Here is a 15,829-nt window from a genome sequence, read left to right on the forward strand (position 1 = left end):
AACATCTGGCTCCTTCCCACAAAAAACTGAAAAGGTGCGTCTGTAGGATGTGTATTAGAGAGCAAATGGTTCCACCAGTGGTGGAAGCAGCATTCAGATTCTGTACTTCACTGAAAATACATTCAAATGATCAGTAAAATGTGCTGAAAGTATCAAAGTCTAAGCACTTATATTGCAGTAAAACGTCCCCTCTGCTTCATATATTATTACACATGACGTGATTAGACTGTTGCATCAGTGTGCAAGTAGCATTTTACTGTTTTACAGCTGGTGGAGGTGGAGCTGATCTTCTTTAGATACAGTTAAGTTAATCCAGTGGTTCCCAACCAGGGGGTCCGGCCCCTCCAAAGGGTCGCAAGATAAATCTGTGGTCTGACTTTTTCTCTAGTTTTTGTTATGTGTGTGAAATAGTGGATAAACAGGAACATCCAGCTACCTGAAAGAGTAACAGGAGAGTAACAGGCATGAAAACCTGAGCAGAAATACAGGAAACCAAGCAGAGACATTGATGATTTTAGGATTGTCTTCTGTTAAAATTTGCTGTCACTAAATACACTTTTATATTATTAACATTGCTGTATACCATCCAGTTTAAAATGTAACATAACTGGTTGGTGTTGAGTGATTGAGTCTGAACAGAAAAAGGATGGGAGTCACTGTATTAGTCTAGTCATCGTATCTGAGGTCAGTGTGAAATGAGCACTTGCTCTGCTGGCGGACCCCAATCCCAAGAGTTTTAGCATTTATATTGACATTTGCATGAGAGCAGAGAGGACACAGCCCCTGTTGAACCCACTGAGACGTGGGGGGCGAAATGCCGAGCCTTGTGAGAGAGCTTATTATCAATCTGTCTTTGTGTTAAAAAGCCCCTTAACTGTGAATTTCACTCCTCCCTTTTGATATATCTGGGTATTTTTTACGCATTTTTAAAAAATATTCGATAACCACCCGGGCATTTTAACTTACTGGCTCTCCTGGGTGCCATAAACAGTCCTTAACAGGAGACATTTTGCATGGACATTCCTTGTAAAGTGAACTCTTTGTTTGTATGATTTATCAAAACAGGTTCCAGTATAATATTTATGTTTAAGGAAAGATGGTCTGTTGAATTACAGACACACATATTGTGTCGTGAAAGGAGTAGAGCCCTGTGGGAAGCAGAATATAACTAAAAGTCAAAGATCTCTGTGTGCACAGTTACCTTCAGTCACCATTAGCTGTACAAACAGGCAGGTTAAATGGTCTCCTATTGTTCATTATTTGGTGATTTGATACACCTTTGAGTAAAATGTCCTTTTCTGGTTCATTCTTCTGGATGGATGATTATAAAGAACTGTTTTAGGAAAGGGAACCATTTTACTTTCTTGCAATACAGACCCCCTGTCCACTTTGCACATACACCTACAAGTATACAGATTAATGCAAAGCAACAGATGTGCCACAGATTCTATATTTAGGAAGATTATAATGTTCAGTTTTTGTTCAAGGGAAATGTTTTATATGGATGACAAATCAGTGTTGTTTGAAGAAGCACCTCCGTGTGTGCTATAACTTACAACTAAGTTGCTCCAAAAGCTCACTTCCTGGTCACCAGCGCTGACGTTTGAGTCACTGGAGACCAGGAAGAATTACAGACTCTGCAGTCAGCTTAGTTAATCAGCCCGTCCTGCTGCAGTGAACTTCACTATGAGCCGTTTTTGTTGAGCCTTATTTTTGTCGTTTTTCAGCTGTCTGTGGCCAACGGACTGGAGCGGAGAGGATTTGGGTGTTGGTATTCAGAGGCTCAATGTGCGTGCGCAATGCATCATGGTAAATGTAGGCACCACCTGCTTGGCTCTGTGAGCAGAATAACCCAGCTTTCTCGATCAATATAGCACACACTGAGGTATTATTCATCTCTTCAGTGGACTACATTTACCATCAACACTGATACTGAACATCCAGATAAAAAGTGGTAACATTTCCCTTTAAACTTTCTGAGAGGTTTGAATTCAACTTTATGTTTATTACAGAGATTATAGTTTGTGTTTCTAATATTAGAAACATCTCCCAATTATAGCCAGTCCAGTTCAACACCACCACAAACTACAATCTCAATAATAAACATAAAGTAAAATCAATACGTCTCTGACAGTGTCAATCAAAAGTGAAGATCATTATCTTTATAAAGAGTTTTATAGTAAGAAGTTATGCTCATGTCTGACAATTGTTCCACCACAACAGCGTTATTTTTGCCGTCATACAAGTCCATGTGAGCTGAGCACTTTTACACAATAAATTGTCGGTCCTACCTTTAAACTGTGGCAGGTACAACCGCAGATGCCGCCCAGAGTGTAAAATCTTGTCTTGAAAGAGGTCTATCTTGTTCATGAATAAAATCTGCAATGAAAATACACCAACACACAAAAAAAATACACAATCAGCTGAGAGCGCGAGAAACTGATCACAAGTGTAAGGCTTCTCCTCCAGTGGAAAAAGAAAATCAATCTGAAAGATCACCAGAAAAAGGAAATGTTGATTTGATTTGGTGACTCGCACCTGAAGGGCTGCAATAACTAACCAAACGATGAAACCAATAAATCAGTTTCAAATTTCATAGTCACATATATTGTCACACAGATAGTTACAATATTTGTGAAAATCAATAGCTTTGTTGATACCAGCATAGGGTGACGACAGCGAATCAATGACCTCGCTCCACACATCAGTGAGCAATCAATGCCTCACGCAGCCTCCAGTGCAGGCGCTCAACGCGCTCAGCTATTAAATCTCTGTCTTTCTGACGATTTGTCTCACTTCCTCCACCTTCAGCTTCCACCGACTGCCACCACAGGTACTTTTGACTTTGTAGTCGACCAATTAAAACTACGACCAAGTTCTCTCTTTTCTGGCCCGTTTGATCGCAAACACACACACAAAAAGCCAACAATAATAAGGAGGGAGGGATAAAGTTGAGCAGATTTTCAATGGACAGGATGCAGACTAATGCCTCGGTGTGTAATTATTACTGGCCCGCCACAGTGAAGAGTTAATTGAGGTGGAGGTTACAAATTTCCCTCCCACATTAAAAAGGTATCACTAAACACTTTTGTTTAATGAGCCTGTTAGCCATGTTAATGTGCGGGCCCACACACAACCCTGCACATAAACACGTCACACACAGACATTTAATTACTCATTTGGCTTTAATGAAGCCTTAAATAAAATGTTCCTCTGGTTAAAAACAGAACAATTTACTACAAGAGATACTTTGATGTAGTACTGCAATGTTATTGTTAAGACCTTTCATATTGCCTGTGTCTGCGGTGATATTTTTAATGACCGAACACCAAATGTAAATGCTGAAATGAGGTTTTCACAGTGAAAAGCTCCTGAAACAGAGCTAACAGCAGTTGACGCTTGTGTCAACATGTAGTAGCTTGTATTTTAAGTGGGCTTGAAATGCGAGTTAAGTGGAATAAATTGAACGAGCTTGTTACACGCTCGTTTTAATGCGATCATTTGTCGGAAATGGGACTGGAAAAACACAGAGAGGGGAAAATGTCACCTCGCCAAAGCTCAGCCTAATTACAACTTGCTGTTTAATTACGAGTGACAGAAGAGTCGGAGACAAAGGGCTGAGGCTGGGCCCTGTTTACATGTGTGTGTGTGTGTGGAAACAGCATTTATAATACACATTAGTGTTATTCTTGTCTCGCGGTGTCATAGAGAACAAATAGAGAGCTACAAAGAGCTTCTGCTTGTGTCTCCTCCGCTCGTCCATGTGCTCCATCCACTGACTGAACTGTCAGACTGAATCGTGGTCCCCACCCTCTTCGGCTGGACCCTGTCGTCTCCACCCTTTTGTTTTGTGACTTTTGAATAAAGCTAATTGCCAGTCCACGTCTCAGGATGATTGGTGGGTAATTCATGTGGAGCAAGGGTTTCCACTCAGAAACAACAAGCCTGTATTCATTCACTCACTCGCCACTTCATTAGGTACACCTCGCTAGTACCGGGTTGGACCCCCTTTTGCCTTCAGAACTGCCTTAATTCTTCGTGGCATAGATTCAACAAGATGCTCGAAACATTCCCCAGAGATTTTGGTCCATATTGACATGATAGCATCACTCAGTTGCTGCAGATTTGTCTGCTGCACATCCCTGATGCGAATCTCCCGTTCCACCTCATCCCAAAGTTGCTCTATTGGATTGAGATCTGGTGACTGTTTAAGTACAGTGAACTCATTGTCATGTTCAAGAAACCAGTTTGAGATGATTTGAGCTTTGTGACATAGCATGTTATCCTGCTGGAAGTAGCCATCAGAAGATGGGTACACTGTGGTCATAAAGGGATGGACATGGTCAGCAACAATACTCAGATAGGCTGTGGCATTTAAACAACGCTCAATTGCTACGAAGGGGAAGTGTGCCAAGAAAATATCCCCCACACCATTACACCACCACCACCAGCCTGAACCGTTGATACAAGGCAGGATAGATCCATGTTTTCATGTTGTTTACACCAAATTCTGACTCTACCATCCGAATGTCGCAGCAGAAATCGAGACTCATCAGACCAGGCAACGTTTTTCCAATCTTCTATTCTCCAATTTTGGTGAGCCCGTGTGAATTGTAGCCTCAGTTTCTTGTTCTTAGCTGACAGGAGTGGCACCCGGTGTGGCCTTCTGCTGCTGTAGCCCATCTGCTTCAAGGTTCGACATGTTGTCCGTTCAGAGATGCTCTGCATACCTTGGTTGTAACAAGTGGTTATTTGAGTTACTGTTGCCTTCCTATCAGCTCGAACCAGTCTGGCCATTCTCCTCTGACCTCTGGCATCAACCAGGCATTTTCGCCCAGAGAAATGCCGCTCACTGGATATTTTCTCTTTTTTGGACCATTCTCTGTAAACCCTAGAGATGGTTGTGCAGCAGTTTCTGAAATACTCAGACCAGCCCGTCTGGCACCAACAACCATGCCACGTTGAAAGTCACTTAAATCACCTTTCTTACCCATTCTGATGCTCGGTTTGAACTTCAGCATGTCGTCTTGACCATGTCTACATGCCTACAAGCATTTGCATTAGAGCAGTTGAACAGCTGTACCTAATGAAGTGGTCAGTGAGTGAGTGTATACAGTGGGGCAAAAAAGTATTTAGTCAGCCACCAATTGTACAAGTTCTCCCACTTAAAAAGATGAGAGAGGCCTGTAATTTTCATCATAGGTACACTTCAGCTATGAGAGACAGAATGAGAAAAAGAATTTATTTGCAAATTATGGTGGAAAATAAGTATTTGGTCAATAACAAAAGTTCATCTCAATACTTTGTTATATACCCTTTGTTGGCAATAACAGAGGTCAAACGTTTTCTGTAAGTCTTCACAAGGTTTTCACACACTGTTGCTGGTATTTTGGCCCATTCCTCCATGCAGATCTCCTCTAGAGCAGTGATGTTTTGGGGCTGTCGCTGGGCAACACGGACTTTCAACTCCCTCCAAAGATTTTCTATGGGGTTGAGATCTGGAGACTGGCTAGGCCACTCCAGGACCTTGAAATGCTTCTTACGAAGCCACTCCTTCGTCGCCCGGGCAGTGTGTTTGGGATCATTGTCATGCTGAAAGACCCAGCCACGTTTCATCTTCAATGCCCTTGCTGATGGAAGGAGGTTTTCACTCAAAATCTCACGATACATGGCCCCATTCATTCTTTCCTTTACACGGATCAGTTGTCCTGGTCCCTCTGCAGAACAACAGCCCCAAAGCATGATGCTTCCACCCCCATGCTTCACAGTAGGTATGGTGTTCTTTGGATGCAACTCAGTATTCTTTCTCCTCCAAACACGACAAGTTGAGTTTTTACCAAAAAGTTCTATTTTGGTTTCATCTGACCATATGACATTCTCCCAGTCCTCTTCTGGATCATCCAAATGCTCTCTAGCAAACTTCAGACGGGCCTGGACATGTACTGGCTTAAGCAGGGGGACACGTCTGGCACTGCAAGATTTGAGTCTCTGGTGGCGTAGTGTGTTACTGATGGTAGCCTTTGTTACTTTGGTCCCAGATCTCTGCAGGTCATTCACTAGGTCCCCCCGTGTGGTTCTGGGATTTTTGCTCACCGTTCTTGTGATCATTTTGACCCCACGGGGTGAGATCTTGCGTGGAGCCCCAGATCGAGGGAGATTATCAGTGGTCTTGTATGTCTTCCATTTTCTAAGAATTGCTCCCACAGTTGATTTCTTCACACCAAGCTGCTTACCTATTGCAGATTCAGTCTTCCCAGCCTGGTGCAGGTCTACAATTTTGCTTCTGGTGTCCTTTGACAGCTCTTTGGTCTTGGCCATAGTGGAGTTTGGAGTGTGACTGTTTGAGGTTGTGGACAGGTGTCTTTTATACTGATAACGAGTTCAAACAGGTGCCATTAATACAGGTAACGAGTGGAGGACAGAGGAGCCTCTTAAAGAAGAAGTTACAGGTCTGTGAGAGCCAGAAATCTTGCTTGTTTGTAGGTGACCAAATACTTATTTTACCGAGGAATTTACCAATTAATTCATTAAAAATCCTACAATGTGATTTCCTGGATTCTTTCCCCCCATTCTGTCTCTCATAGTTGAAGTGTACCTATGATGAAAATTACAGGCCTCTCTCATCTTTTTAAGTGGGAGAACTTGCACAATTGGTGGCTGACTAAATACTTTTTTGCCCCACTGTATGTGTGTGTGTTTATATATATATATACACACACACACACACACACACACACACACACACACACACGTATATATACATATATATATACATACACATATATATACACACATATATACATATACACTACTCACAAAAAGTTAGGGATATTCGGCTTTCAGGTGAAATTTCAGGATGAACCTAAAATGCATTCTAACCTTTCCAGGTGAACTTAATGTGACCTTCTCTAAACCTTTGAATGCACATGTCCAACTGTTCAGTGTTTCAGTACTTTTTGCACAAGTTGCTGTTCTCTAACAAGAAGCTTAACAGCACAATTCACAACAGGTTTGATCCATGAATCGACCAATACATTTCCTGCTTCAGTTAGAACTGGTATTTAAACAGTCCTCCTCATCCTGCTGTTCACATTCTGACATCATGAGACCAAGACGACACCTAACTATTGATCAGCAGCACCTTGCCATTGTGAGGCTTCAAACAGATGGAAGTTTTCACTGAGCTTAGAAGGTCACAGAGTGTCATCAGGAGGTTGTAACAGTGATACAGAGAGGAGAGGAGTGGACGTCCTTTGGCCACATCCCAATTTATTGAGACACTGAACATTTTTTGTTGTGGTATACCCACCACTGTTGTTAGATTTTCTTTCAATAAATTGTTCAAAATGAAGAAATTACCATTGCATTCTTCTACTTAAATGCCCTACTTTCATGATATAATATCACTGTCGCTTTAACTTTTTCCATAAATTTCACCTGAAAGTTGATATCCCTAACTTTTTGTGAGTAGTGTATGTGTATATATATATATATATATATATATATATATATATATATATACACATACACATACATTCACACACACACACACACACACACACACACACACACACACACACACACATATACATATATATACACAAATATACATACGCATATATATATATATACACACACACACACACATATATATACATACATATCTATATCGATATAGATATAGAGAGAGAGAGATGGAATAGAAATACAGTTGCACTCAAAATTATTCAACCCTTCTAAACAAGCATCGTTAGTGTTTAGTAGAGCACCCATTTGCTGTTATGACCTGATGCAAAAGTGACAGCAGGTTCTGACAGCGTTCCTGAGGAATCTGAGCCCATTCCTCATGGACAACAGCCTCCATGTTCTTGATTTGCTCGCAGCAACCGCCTTCTTCAAGAGATTTTCTGTTGAATTCAAGTCAGGCGACAGTGACGGCCACTCCAGTATCTTCCAGGACTTTTTCTGGAGCCAAGCCTTGGTGGACTTTGAGGTATGCAGGATCATGTCTTTGTGAATTTTTCTTATACACCTAATTTGCAATGGGGGTCGAATAACTTTGAGTGCAACTGTAGATTGTTTTTCTGTGTCATGAATTACATTTTAACTCCCTAAAATGTGTGATTGACCAAATATCAGCCAGACTAGATCGTGCATGGATACACATATAGACATATTTTTTACACTGCAGAACAGATTTACGATTTCTCTGTGAACAAAGACTCCCATGAAACAGCATCTATATGAACAAATTATCTTTCACAGTGTCACTTAATGCGACAGAAGAAACCATTTTTCTGTGTTTTAAATGAATGTTTTTGTTTGTTTCACTACATCTTTCCTCCTGAGGTGGAGGAAGTGGGTGACTGATGGGTTTCTCACCATGGATGTGCTGCGGAAGAAAACGTTGTTGCAGATGGAGGAGAAGAGTTTCATGCTCTCCTGAAGGCGATTCTGCAGAGAGAAGACAATAACACTGTCACAGAGCTGCAGAGGAGCGCAGGGAGCAGACATTTTGTCATTTTTAAAACTTGGTGTGTGAGAACAGAGCACAATCTGACTGGGGGAAACTCAACAAATGGTCTCAGAGAGAAAGAACATTTGAGTGATTGAGTGCAGCCCGCACCATGGAGGGGTCTTCCACCAGAGTCATGTCGTAACCGCTGAGCGAAACCACGAACAGCACCGCCCTGACTTCCTCGAAACAACTAATCCACTTCCTCCGTTCAGTTCTCTGGCCGCCAACGTCGTACATCCTACACACAGAGAAAAGGCGAGAACAAGAGGAAAATTAACAAATAAAATGAACTAGAAAAAGGTCAAACAACATAAAGACATGCAAGACTCTTTGCGAGAGGATATTTGCAAAAACTAGCGTTCTTTTGTTTTTCACTTAAAGCAGTATTCATTGATTTGATCTGAAGTCTTTTAGCTCAGGCTGTTTGGCTGCTAAATGCTGCACTATGTTCACCAGTTCGTTGTTAACTTTGTCCGTCTCATGCTGAGCAGGTAACGTACAGTGGGGTCTAAACAGCTCTTATGATGAAAACAGTTGATTAGGGCAGTGAGAGTGAACCAAATCTATCAGTCGAGTGATAATTATCTGTGGATTCAACACTGCTACTGACATGTTTCACACAATGAATAGTAATTCAGTCCATCGTTCACATATCAAAATCTAAAAATTACAAATATTGATTAGTGCAGCTTTAACATAAACAGGCTCTACTTCTAAACAGCACTAGACACAACTGCCAAGATTGAGACCAGATTTCCTTCAGAAAAATCCATCATGGATCCCTCAAAGAAAGTAGAGGAACACATTCAAACCAACTGGTCCGGCCACTGATAGATTTACACAATGCAGAGTGTGTAAACTGTGTGTTGTACGGTGTGGGGCACTATAGTTGCGTGTGAGAGGACGTGTAGGCTAGAATATGTGTTTCAATGACAAAAAAGTATCTGCTTTGTTTGAGTGCACCCACACTTCATCGGTCTGATTGTCACACAAGTGATCTTATTCCACTGATTAGAGCTCCTCTCAGGATCTTTGTGTTAGAGTGAAAAGACTGTGATGACCGACATTTCCGTGACTCTTCGACTCTCGTTCGCTCATTCACTAATCCTTGCATAACAGTATAACACTCTATAGTGAGCACTACATTGTGATTTATCAATGATTTATCAATTCATCAAGTATCATTTTGTGCCATTTCACACAACATTTTCACATTCATCTGTACTTTTTTAAGTACTCAGTGGTTTTTTTGTTCTATTGAATAAATTTCACATTCAGAATCTGGCAAATAATATGCTTGTGTTTGTTTTCTTACACCTTTTTTGTTATTAGTACATGAAGTTTGACACCTGTGTGGGTTAACTGGCCATGAACACATTAAGGGACATAAGCAGAAGAGCTTAAATGTAACCACAGAAAGAAACCCAGGTGTAGTAAATAACAATATTCAGGTGTGCCACATTCAGCGCCATCATTAATGTCATTAACTACATCTGCACTTTTCTTGCAAAGTCAAAATGTCTGCTTTCAAATAGGGCTTATTGTCATAAACCCTGCGGAGAGGCCCATAACTGCACATAGAATGGGAAATATTAATTAGATGAACTAACACAAACTATTCAAGATGTAGAGAAGAAAACCAAAGGCAGGTCACAATAAAAGCTGTGCACGTGTAGTTGAAAAAGAGAGACCCACACTGGGATTCTGGGCCCAGGTGCTGCTGATTTAGGAGGCCAATACACTCCAACAAGAGTGTAAACAGACTGTGTGTGACAGAGCATGCGTGCACACACTCACACACTCACTCACACACACACACACACACACACACTCACACACACACACACACACAGCAGCGACTCTCACGCCACAGAGTCACTGTTCAGGTGTTGTCCATATGCTCTTAAATATCCAATTCAGTTTCTGACCTTCCTTTGCTACTCAGATAACAAGACAGGAGAGAGATTTTCTTTTCTGCATGATATCGGAAGAAATAACATTACATGATCAATATTATTATTATTACACATAACAATATTACATTATACACCTCTTTGTATTTTAATGTAGATCTATGCTGCCCGATGCCTTGTGCACTATTATACTAACAAGGGGGAGAAAGTCTGTTCATCTATCATTCATTCATCAATATATATGCTTGTGTGTGTGTGTGTGTGTGTGTGTGGGTGAAAGTCTGTGAAATGGACATTGTGACTCATTGTGATTGACATGTCCTTCCTCAGGACTCAATTTCCAGTAGAAGGGTGTAAGGCGGTGGTCTCTGTGTGTCCGTGTCCTTGCATACAGATGGTGTACCCTACTGTAGCACAGAGTGGAAATTCTGATCAGTAACAGATCGTATTGGTTTCAGACTAGTGCAGTAGGCTACCTGTTCAGAGCACGTGCCTGCTTGGAACAGCCAGTTGCTTGGCTCCACTCATTCGATTGACTTCACACATGGCACTCAAAAGTTTTGACAGAACGTTTTTCTAAGTGTTCAGTTTTAAAGCGAAAAAAACGGCCTTCAGTTTAGGGATCTGAGTAAGGATGGGTATCTTTAGGATTTTTATCAGTGCTACAACTCTTATTGGTTATTTTTCATTACTAAACATGAAGAATAATTCTAGTTCTTCTAAACTATAAAAAATCCCAGTGCTGATGCTGGAATTCATTCGCAAATGACAACTTAGCCAGCAGCTAGACTGCAGCCATTAACACAAACAGTGCAAAGAGTGCATCCAAGAATAATAAAGATCAGAAGATGAAAGCAATGCTGCTTTTTCAGATTTTTGATGTTCCATAAAACTTTGCTGGCCTTCAAAGTTAGCTGAAGTGCTGTAGGCAGGCTTTATCTCCTGAACACTTTGTGCTATTGCAACCAGATCTGACGGATGTGTAGATACTACGCCTGAGAAAGTTTTGGTGCCCTTGAGCCAATAGGTGACGCTGTAGCAACATAAACTGCTATAAAGTAAGGAATCTCTGTTTGTGAGTATGTATGTGTGAATGAGTATCCTTCACACATCTGGAGAACTGTTGTTCTGATCGACTCCAAGCCTGTGGGAGACACATGGACAAGCACAATAAGACCCAAAATATCTACATTGTATGACCTTTGATGAGGAAATGTCTCCACAAAATCAAAGAACATACTTCAGGAAATATAACACTAACTGTTTTACTAAATGTGTACATTTGTTTATATGGTAAAATATTAAATATTAAAATATTGAGTTTAGGACACAAAAATACTTTTAACAAAATCTGGATCCTTTACGATGCTTTACAATAACTGAATAATAGATGATGTTATGGGAATATTCAAATAAAACATTCACACAACAAGAGGTGAAGAGGTGAAGATCCACTAAATGTTTTCTTTTAAAGATATCTTTAACATTTCACATTCAAACTACTTCACACTACGACACTGCACTTCCTTGGATGCCCAGCAACACACACGCCAAGAGTAAAGTCAATAGGTTGATTGTTCAGAAAAGTGAAGAATACACACACACACACACACAGATTCCTTCCATACAGCTAGATAAGGTCAGAAAATCCTATAAATATGGGATTAGCCTACACACACACACACACACACACAAAGAGGAGCGTGGCATGCGTCCTTGCAGTCTGAGCTCCCCCTTTTTTCAATTTTCACAATCGCAACAGTTTCCCCAAGACAATGACAACAAGGCAGCACAAAGCGTAAAGGTCAATGTCCTCCAAAAGGACGAGTGAGGAAAAACACAACAGGAATAAGAGCAGAGAATCACAGAGAGAGAGAGCCACAGATCAGTTCGCCCCACTTCACCCATTTTCAAAGCCAGATGTGCCATCTCCCACCTTCCATTTGAGCATCCATCGAGTTAATGCAGCTCTTTATTGAGAGGGGAAATGAACATGTGGAAACACAGATGCATAAAGAGGGAAACAAACCGAGAAGGCGGCACAACGTAAAGACGAGATAAGATTTCCGACGGAAATTTTCCATGGAGGACATGTCAGTGAACCTGATAATTCATTCCTCAAAGCTACATGTGCCATGACCACCCATGTTTCACAAATGTGACTGGAGTAAAGGGGAGGGATGTAGTATTGGTAGCTGCAATGCATTATGAAAATGATTCCATATTAAGCAGTCATGGTTTAAATTACAACTGCGGTACTAAATTCTCTTTAAAAATGCTAAATGCTAAAGCTAATGCATTTTCTAAATGGTTTTGTTTCAGACAGGGTGGACGCAGCTCTTTGGACTGAAGAGAAGTCCAGTCTACAGTCTGTCTATGGTGCATCTACTGTACATTTTATCATTCTCTACATGATTGAACTGCTCTCCATACTGACAGCAAACATGTTCCAAACTTTGACCTCGTCTTCAGTTCACATCATCCTCTCCTCCCTCCACACCTGCCGTTCTTGCCCCATAACGTTCACCCTCATCTGCAGCGCTGTAATGGTAATTATCGGAGCAGTTGATGTTAATGATGCAGGAAAAGACCCAGATCCTTATTACACTGGGGGGTCGGAGGTCAAACAGGACCTCTGTATGCAAACAAGGCTGTCTGGGTGTTAAATTGTGAGACTGTACGCTCACTCTCTCCCCCTCTCAAGCGCACACACACACACACACACACACACACACACACACACACACACACACACCCCTCATTTGCATGCAAACACATGCGCAAAGCACATGTAATGGCAAAGAAAACAAATATGTAAAGAGATACAGAAGGGTACAAAAGAAAAGAGGGGTTAGATGGAGAATTATTTTAGTGTGTGTAACATCCTACAAGAATAGACTTACACACATACAGTATATAAGCTGTCTCTAACTATGTCCAAAGTAAAGTCATCTCCCAACTCTAACTCCATGCACACCACACAGACATATGATTACTATTCATCTTCTCATCTAACTTTCAGAAATCAAGTAAATATTTTTACTTTAATTCGTTCCTTTTAAACATTTGTTCTGAGCTAAGGAAAACCATCAAAAGTCCACATCTACAACAGCTGTAGGGGGGCTGCTTACAAAATGGGGTGGGCATGTCAACTTTCAGAAATTTAGATGTGTCATTTAAGTATTTATTTTACAAGTATCATGGAAAAGAACTGTTACTTGGTACAAATTATAGGATATATAGGAGCAACCCATGGAAATATTCATTCATTATTCATTTTTAATGAAATCTTTATTCTCCGTTTATGTTGAATTGTTTGCTTATCTGGAGACAAATTTCACTTACTAACAAATTTCACTGACTAAATTTCTCTACTACTTCATTTGAATTAATTAATTGGACCAATGTACCAAATGAACACTGTCATTAGCTTGACTTTAACTAATGCAGTTCTTTTAAGGAAATATCTTGAGGTTATTCTAATGTACTCAGAATAATAGCATTACCAAACTCAGTTTCCCAAAGTGTAAGACAAGGCTTTGCAAGCCATGTTTTCATTTGACAACAACACCAGGGCTGATTTTCTGCATGTTTCAAGATAAGATGTACAGTATGGTGCTGCACCGCTTTAAGATTATGTTTGTGGCATTTTTGCTGTGAAGTGACACAAAACAGTCTAAAGAAAGCAGGAACAAGTGGAGAGTGAGGAGTTGGGGGGGCTGAAGTTTCAGCAAAACATGTGTTGCAGCAATACTGAAAGAGCCACAACCATTTACAACAGTCAAGTTCAACACAAAACAATTCTTAAATAATAAAAATGGGAGAGCAGGGCACAGATGCTGGCTGGGATGAGAAAGCTTGAGTATCGACCAACAAGAGAGGCCGTCACTGAAGTGAGGGAGACAGTTTCACATCGTGTTAGCTACTAGTGCAGCCGCAATATTCACAAAATGAGATCAAGCTGGAGCAGAAATCTCTATTTCCATATTAACTCTGCTGTCTATGCTGCTTTAGTAAGCCTCTGCTGAATGAGCACCTGTGCTGAAAAGTGATACTTTATGAACAGAGACCGTCCCAATACAAAATCCAGCATCTCTACTTATGATTAAGGAAATCATTTGTTAGTTTATTAGTTAGTTAGTTAGTTTATTAGTGAAACGACATGCTGTCACGCCGTCTACCTGCTGTCTTTTCTCTCCGTCTTTCTGAGACCTTCGACTTCTTCAAAGCTCTTTAATAACCTTTTTGTCACCAAGTTTGAAATAATTACACCAATTTATGCTAAGCTCTTCGTCAACCCCAAGGGCTTGATCACTCCAAGTCACAGACATGAACCTACAAACACACTCAAAGACAGGCACTCACACACACACACACACACACACACACACACACACACACATACACACACATACACGGCACTGTGTCAATTAACTAAACCAAATTATTTATCTCTTCAAGAATTCAGGCAGATAAGAGAGGGGGTGTGTGAGAGCGGGGAGGCTGCGCTCCGTCCTGCAGCACCACCTGGGATCCTGCTCAGATCTGGTGGTGACGTCACAATGTCTCACAGAAAACACACACACACAAAAAGCAAAAACAACCGTCTTCCGAGCAACAAAAACAGTGACGCAAACAGTGAGACTTTGAGGAAAAAGCAGCATTTATCTGCATGGGACAACAGATACGCTCATGATCAAAGTGTTTCTTTGCTGGTGAAACTTTGCCTGAAATACTTCATCTGTCAAATCGAGTCACACATGAGCATTAAATGCAAAAACACACACACACGAAGGAGGCATCCAGAGACGTACAAGAAGCATTTAGATGTGACACAAATGCTCAGACTGAAGTCACCTGCTGACAGAATCGCTCTCCGATGTCTATAAGCTGAACACAGATCTTATGAAAAGCTGAAGTAATGTGTTTTATTGTTATAATTCCATATGATATGTAATGTCAAGACAAGAGAGGAGGTGCTCCTCAGACAGACATTAATAAGAAAGAGGAAGAAAGTAACCTAATATTCTTGATGTGACACAAAGACACACACACACACACACATAAAAAAATGTGTGTAGCACTGGATGTGTCCTTGTTAACCCTCCATGGCACATTACCCTTTCAATAAAACCAAACTGCGGAATATCACCCACAATCCTTCATGCTGCCGTGATGAGCCAACAGTCTAAAAACTAACCTCTTCATTTGCACTTTTATGGACCACAAACGTTCAGTGTTTACTGGAAACTCAATGAGAAATTGCTGCCCACGATTTTAATTATCTTAATCAACAGAATAGAGTCATTGTGTATCCACTTCTACATAAAAATGTCCTCAGATTTCTTTTTCCTATTTGGCGTGAGACGCCATTTGGCTCAAAGCTTGGTCGGAATAG

At 40.8% G+C, this 15,829-nt stretch overlaps 1 protein-coding gene across 1 annotated transcript in view; it reads right to left on the bottom strand.

The window, feature by feature from the left end:
* gnav1 (guanine nucleotide binding protein (G protein) alpha v1) overlaps positions 1–15,829 on the bottom strand; it is a 28,089-nt gene that overhangs the window by 1,371 nt on the left and 10,889 nt on the right. The window contains exons 6-8 of the mRNA XM_070856532.1: positions 8,627–8,756; positions 8,383–8,454; positions 2,292–2,379 (exon numbers count right to left, since the gene is read on the bottom strand). Of these exons, the coding sequence (XP_070712633.1) occupies positions 2,292–2,379; positions 8,383–8,454; positions 8,627–8,756 (290 nt within the window). The remainder of the gene's footprint in view (positions 1–2,291; positions 2,380–8,382; positions 8,455–8,626; positions 8,757–15,829) is intronic.

Source organism: Pempheris klunzingeri, chromosome 3, assembly GCF_042242105.1.
Source record: "Pempheris klunzingeri isolate RE-2024b chromosome 3, fPemKlu1.hap1, whole genome shotgun sequence".
Taxonomy (NCBI): domain Eukaryota; kingdom Metazoa; phylum Chordata; class Actinopteri; order Acropomatiformes; family Pempheridae; genus Pempheris; species Pempheris klunzingeri.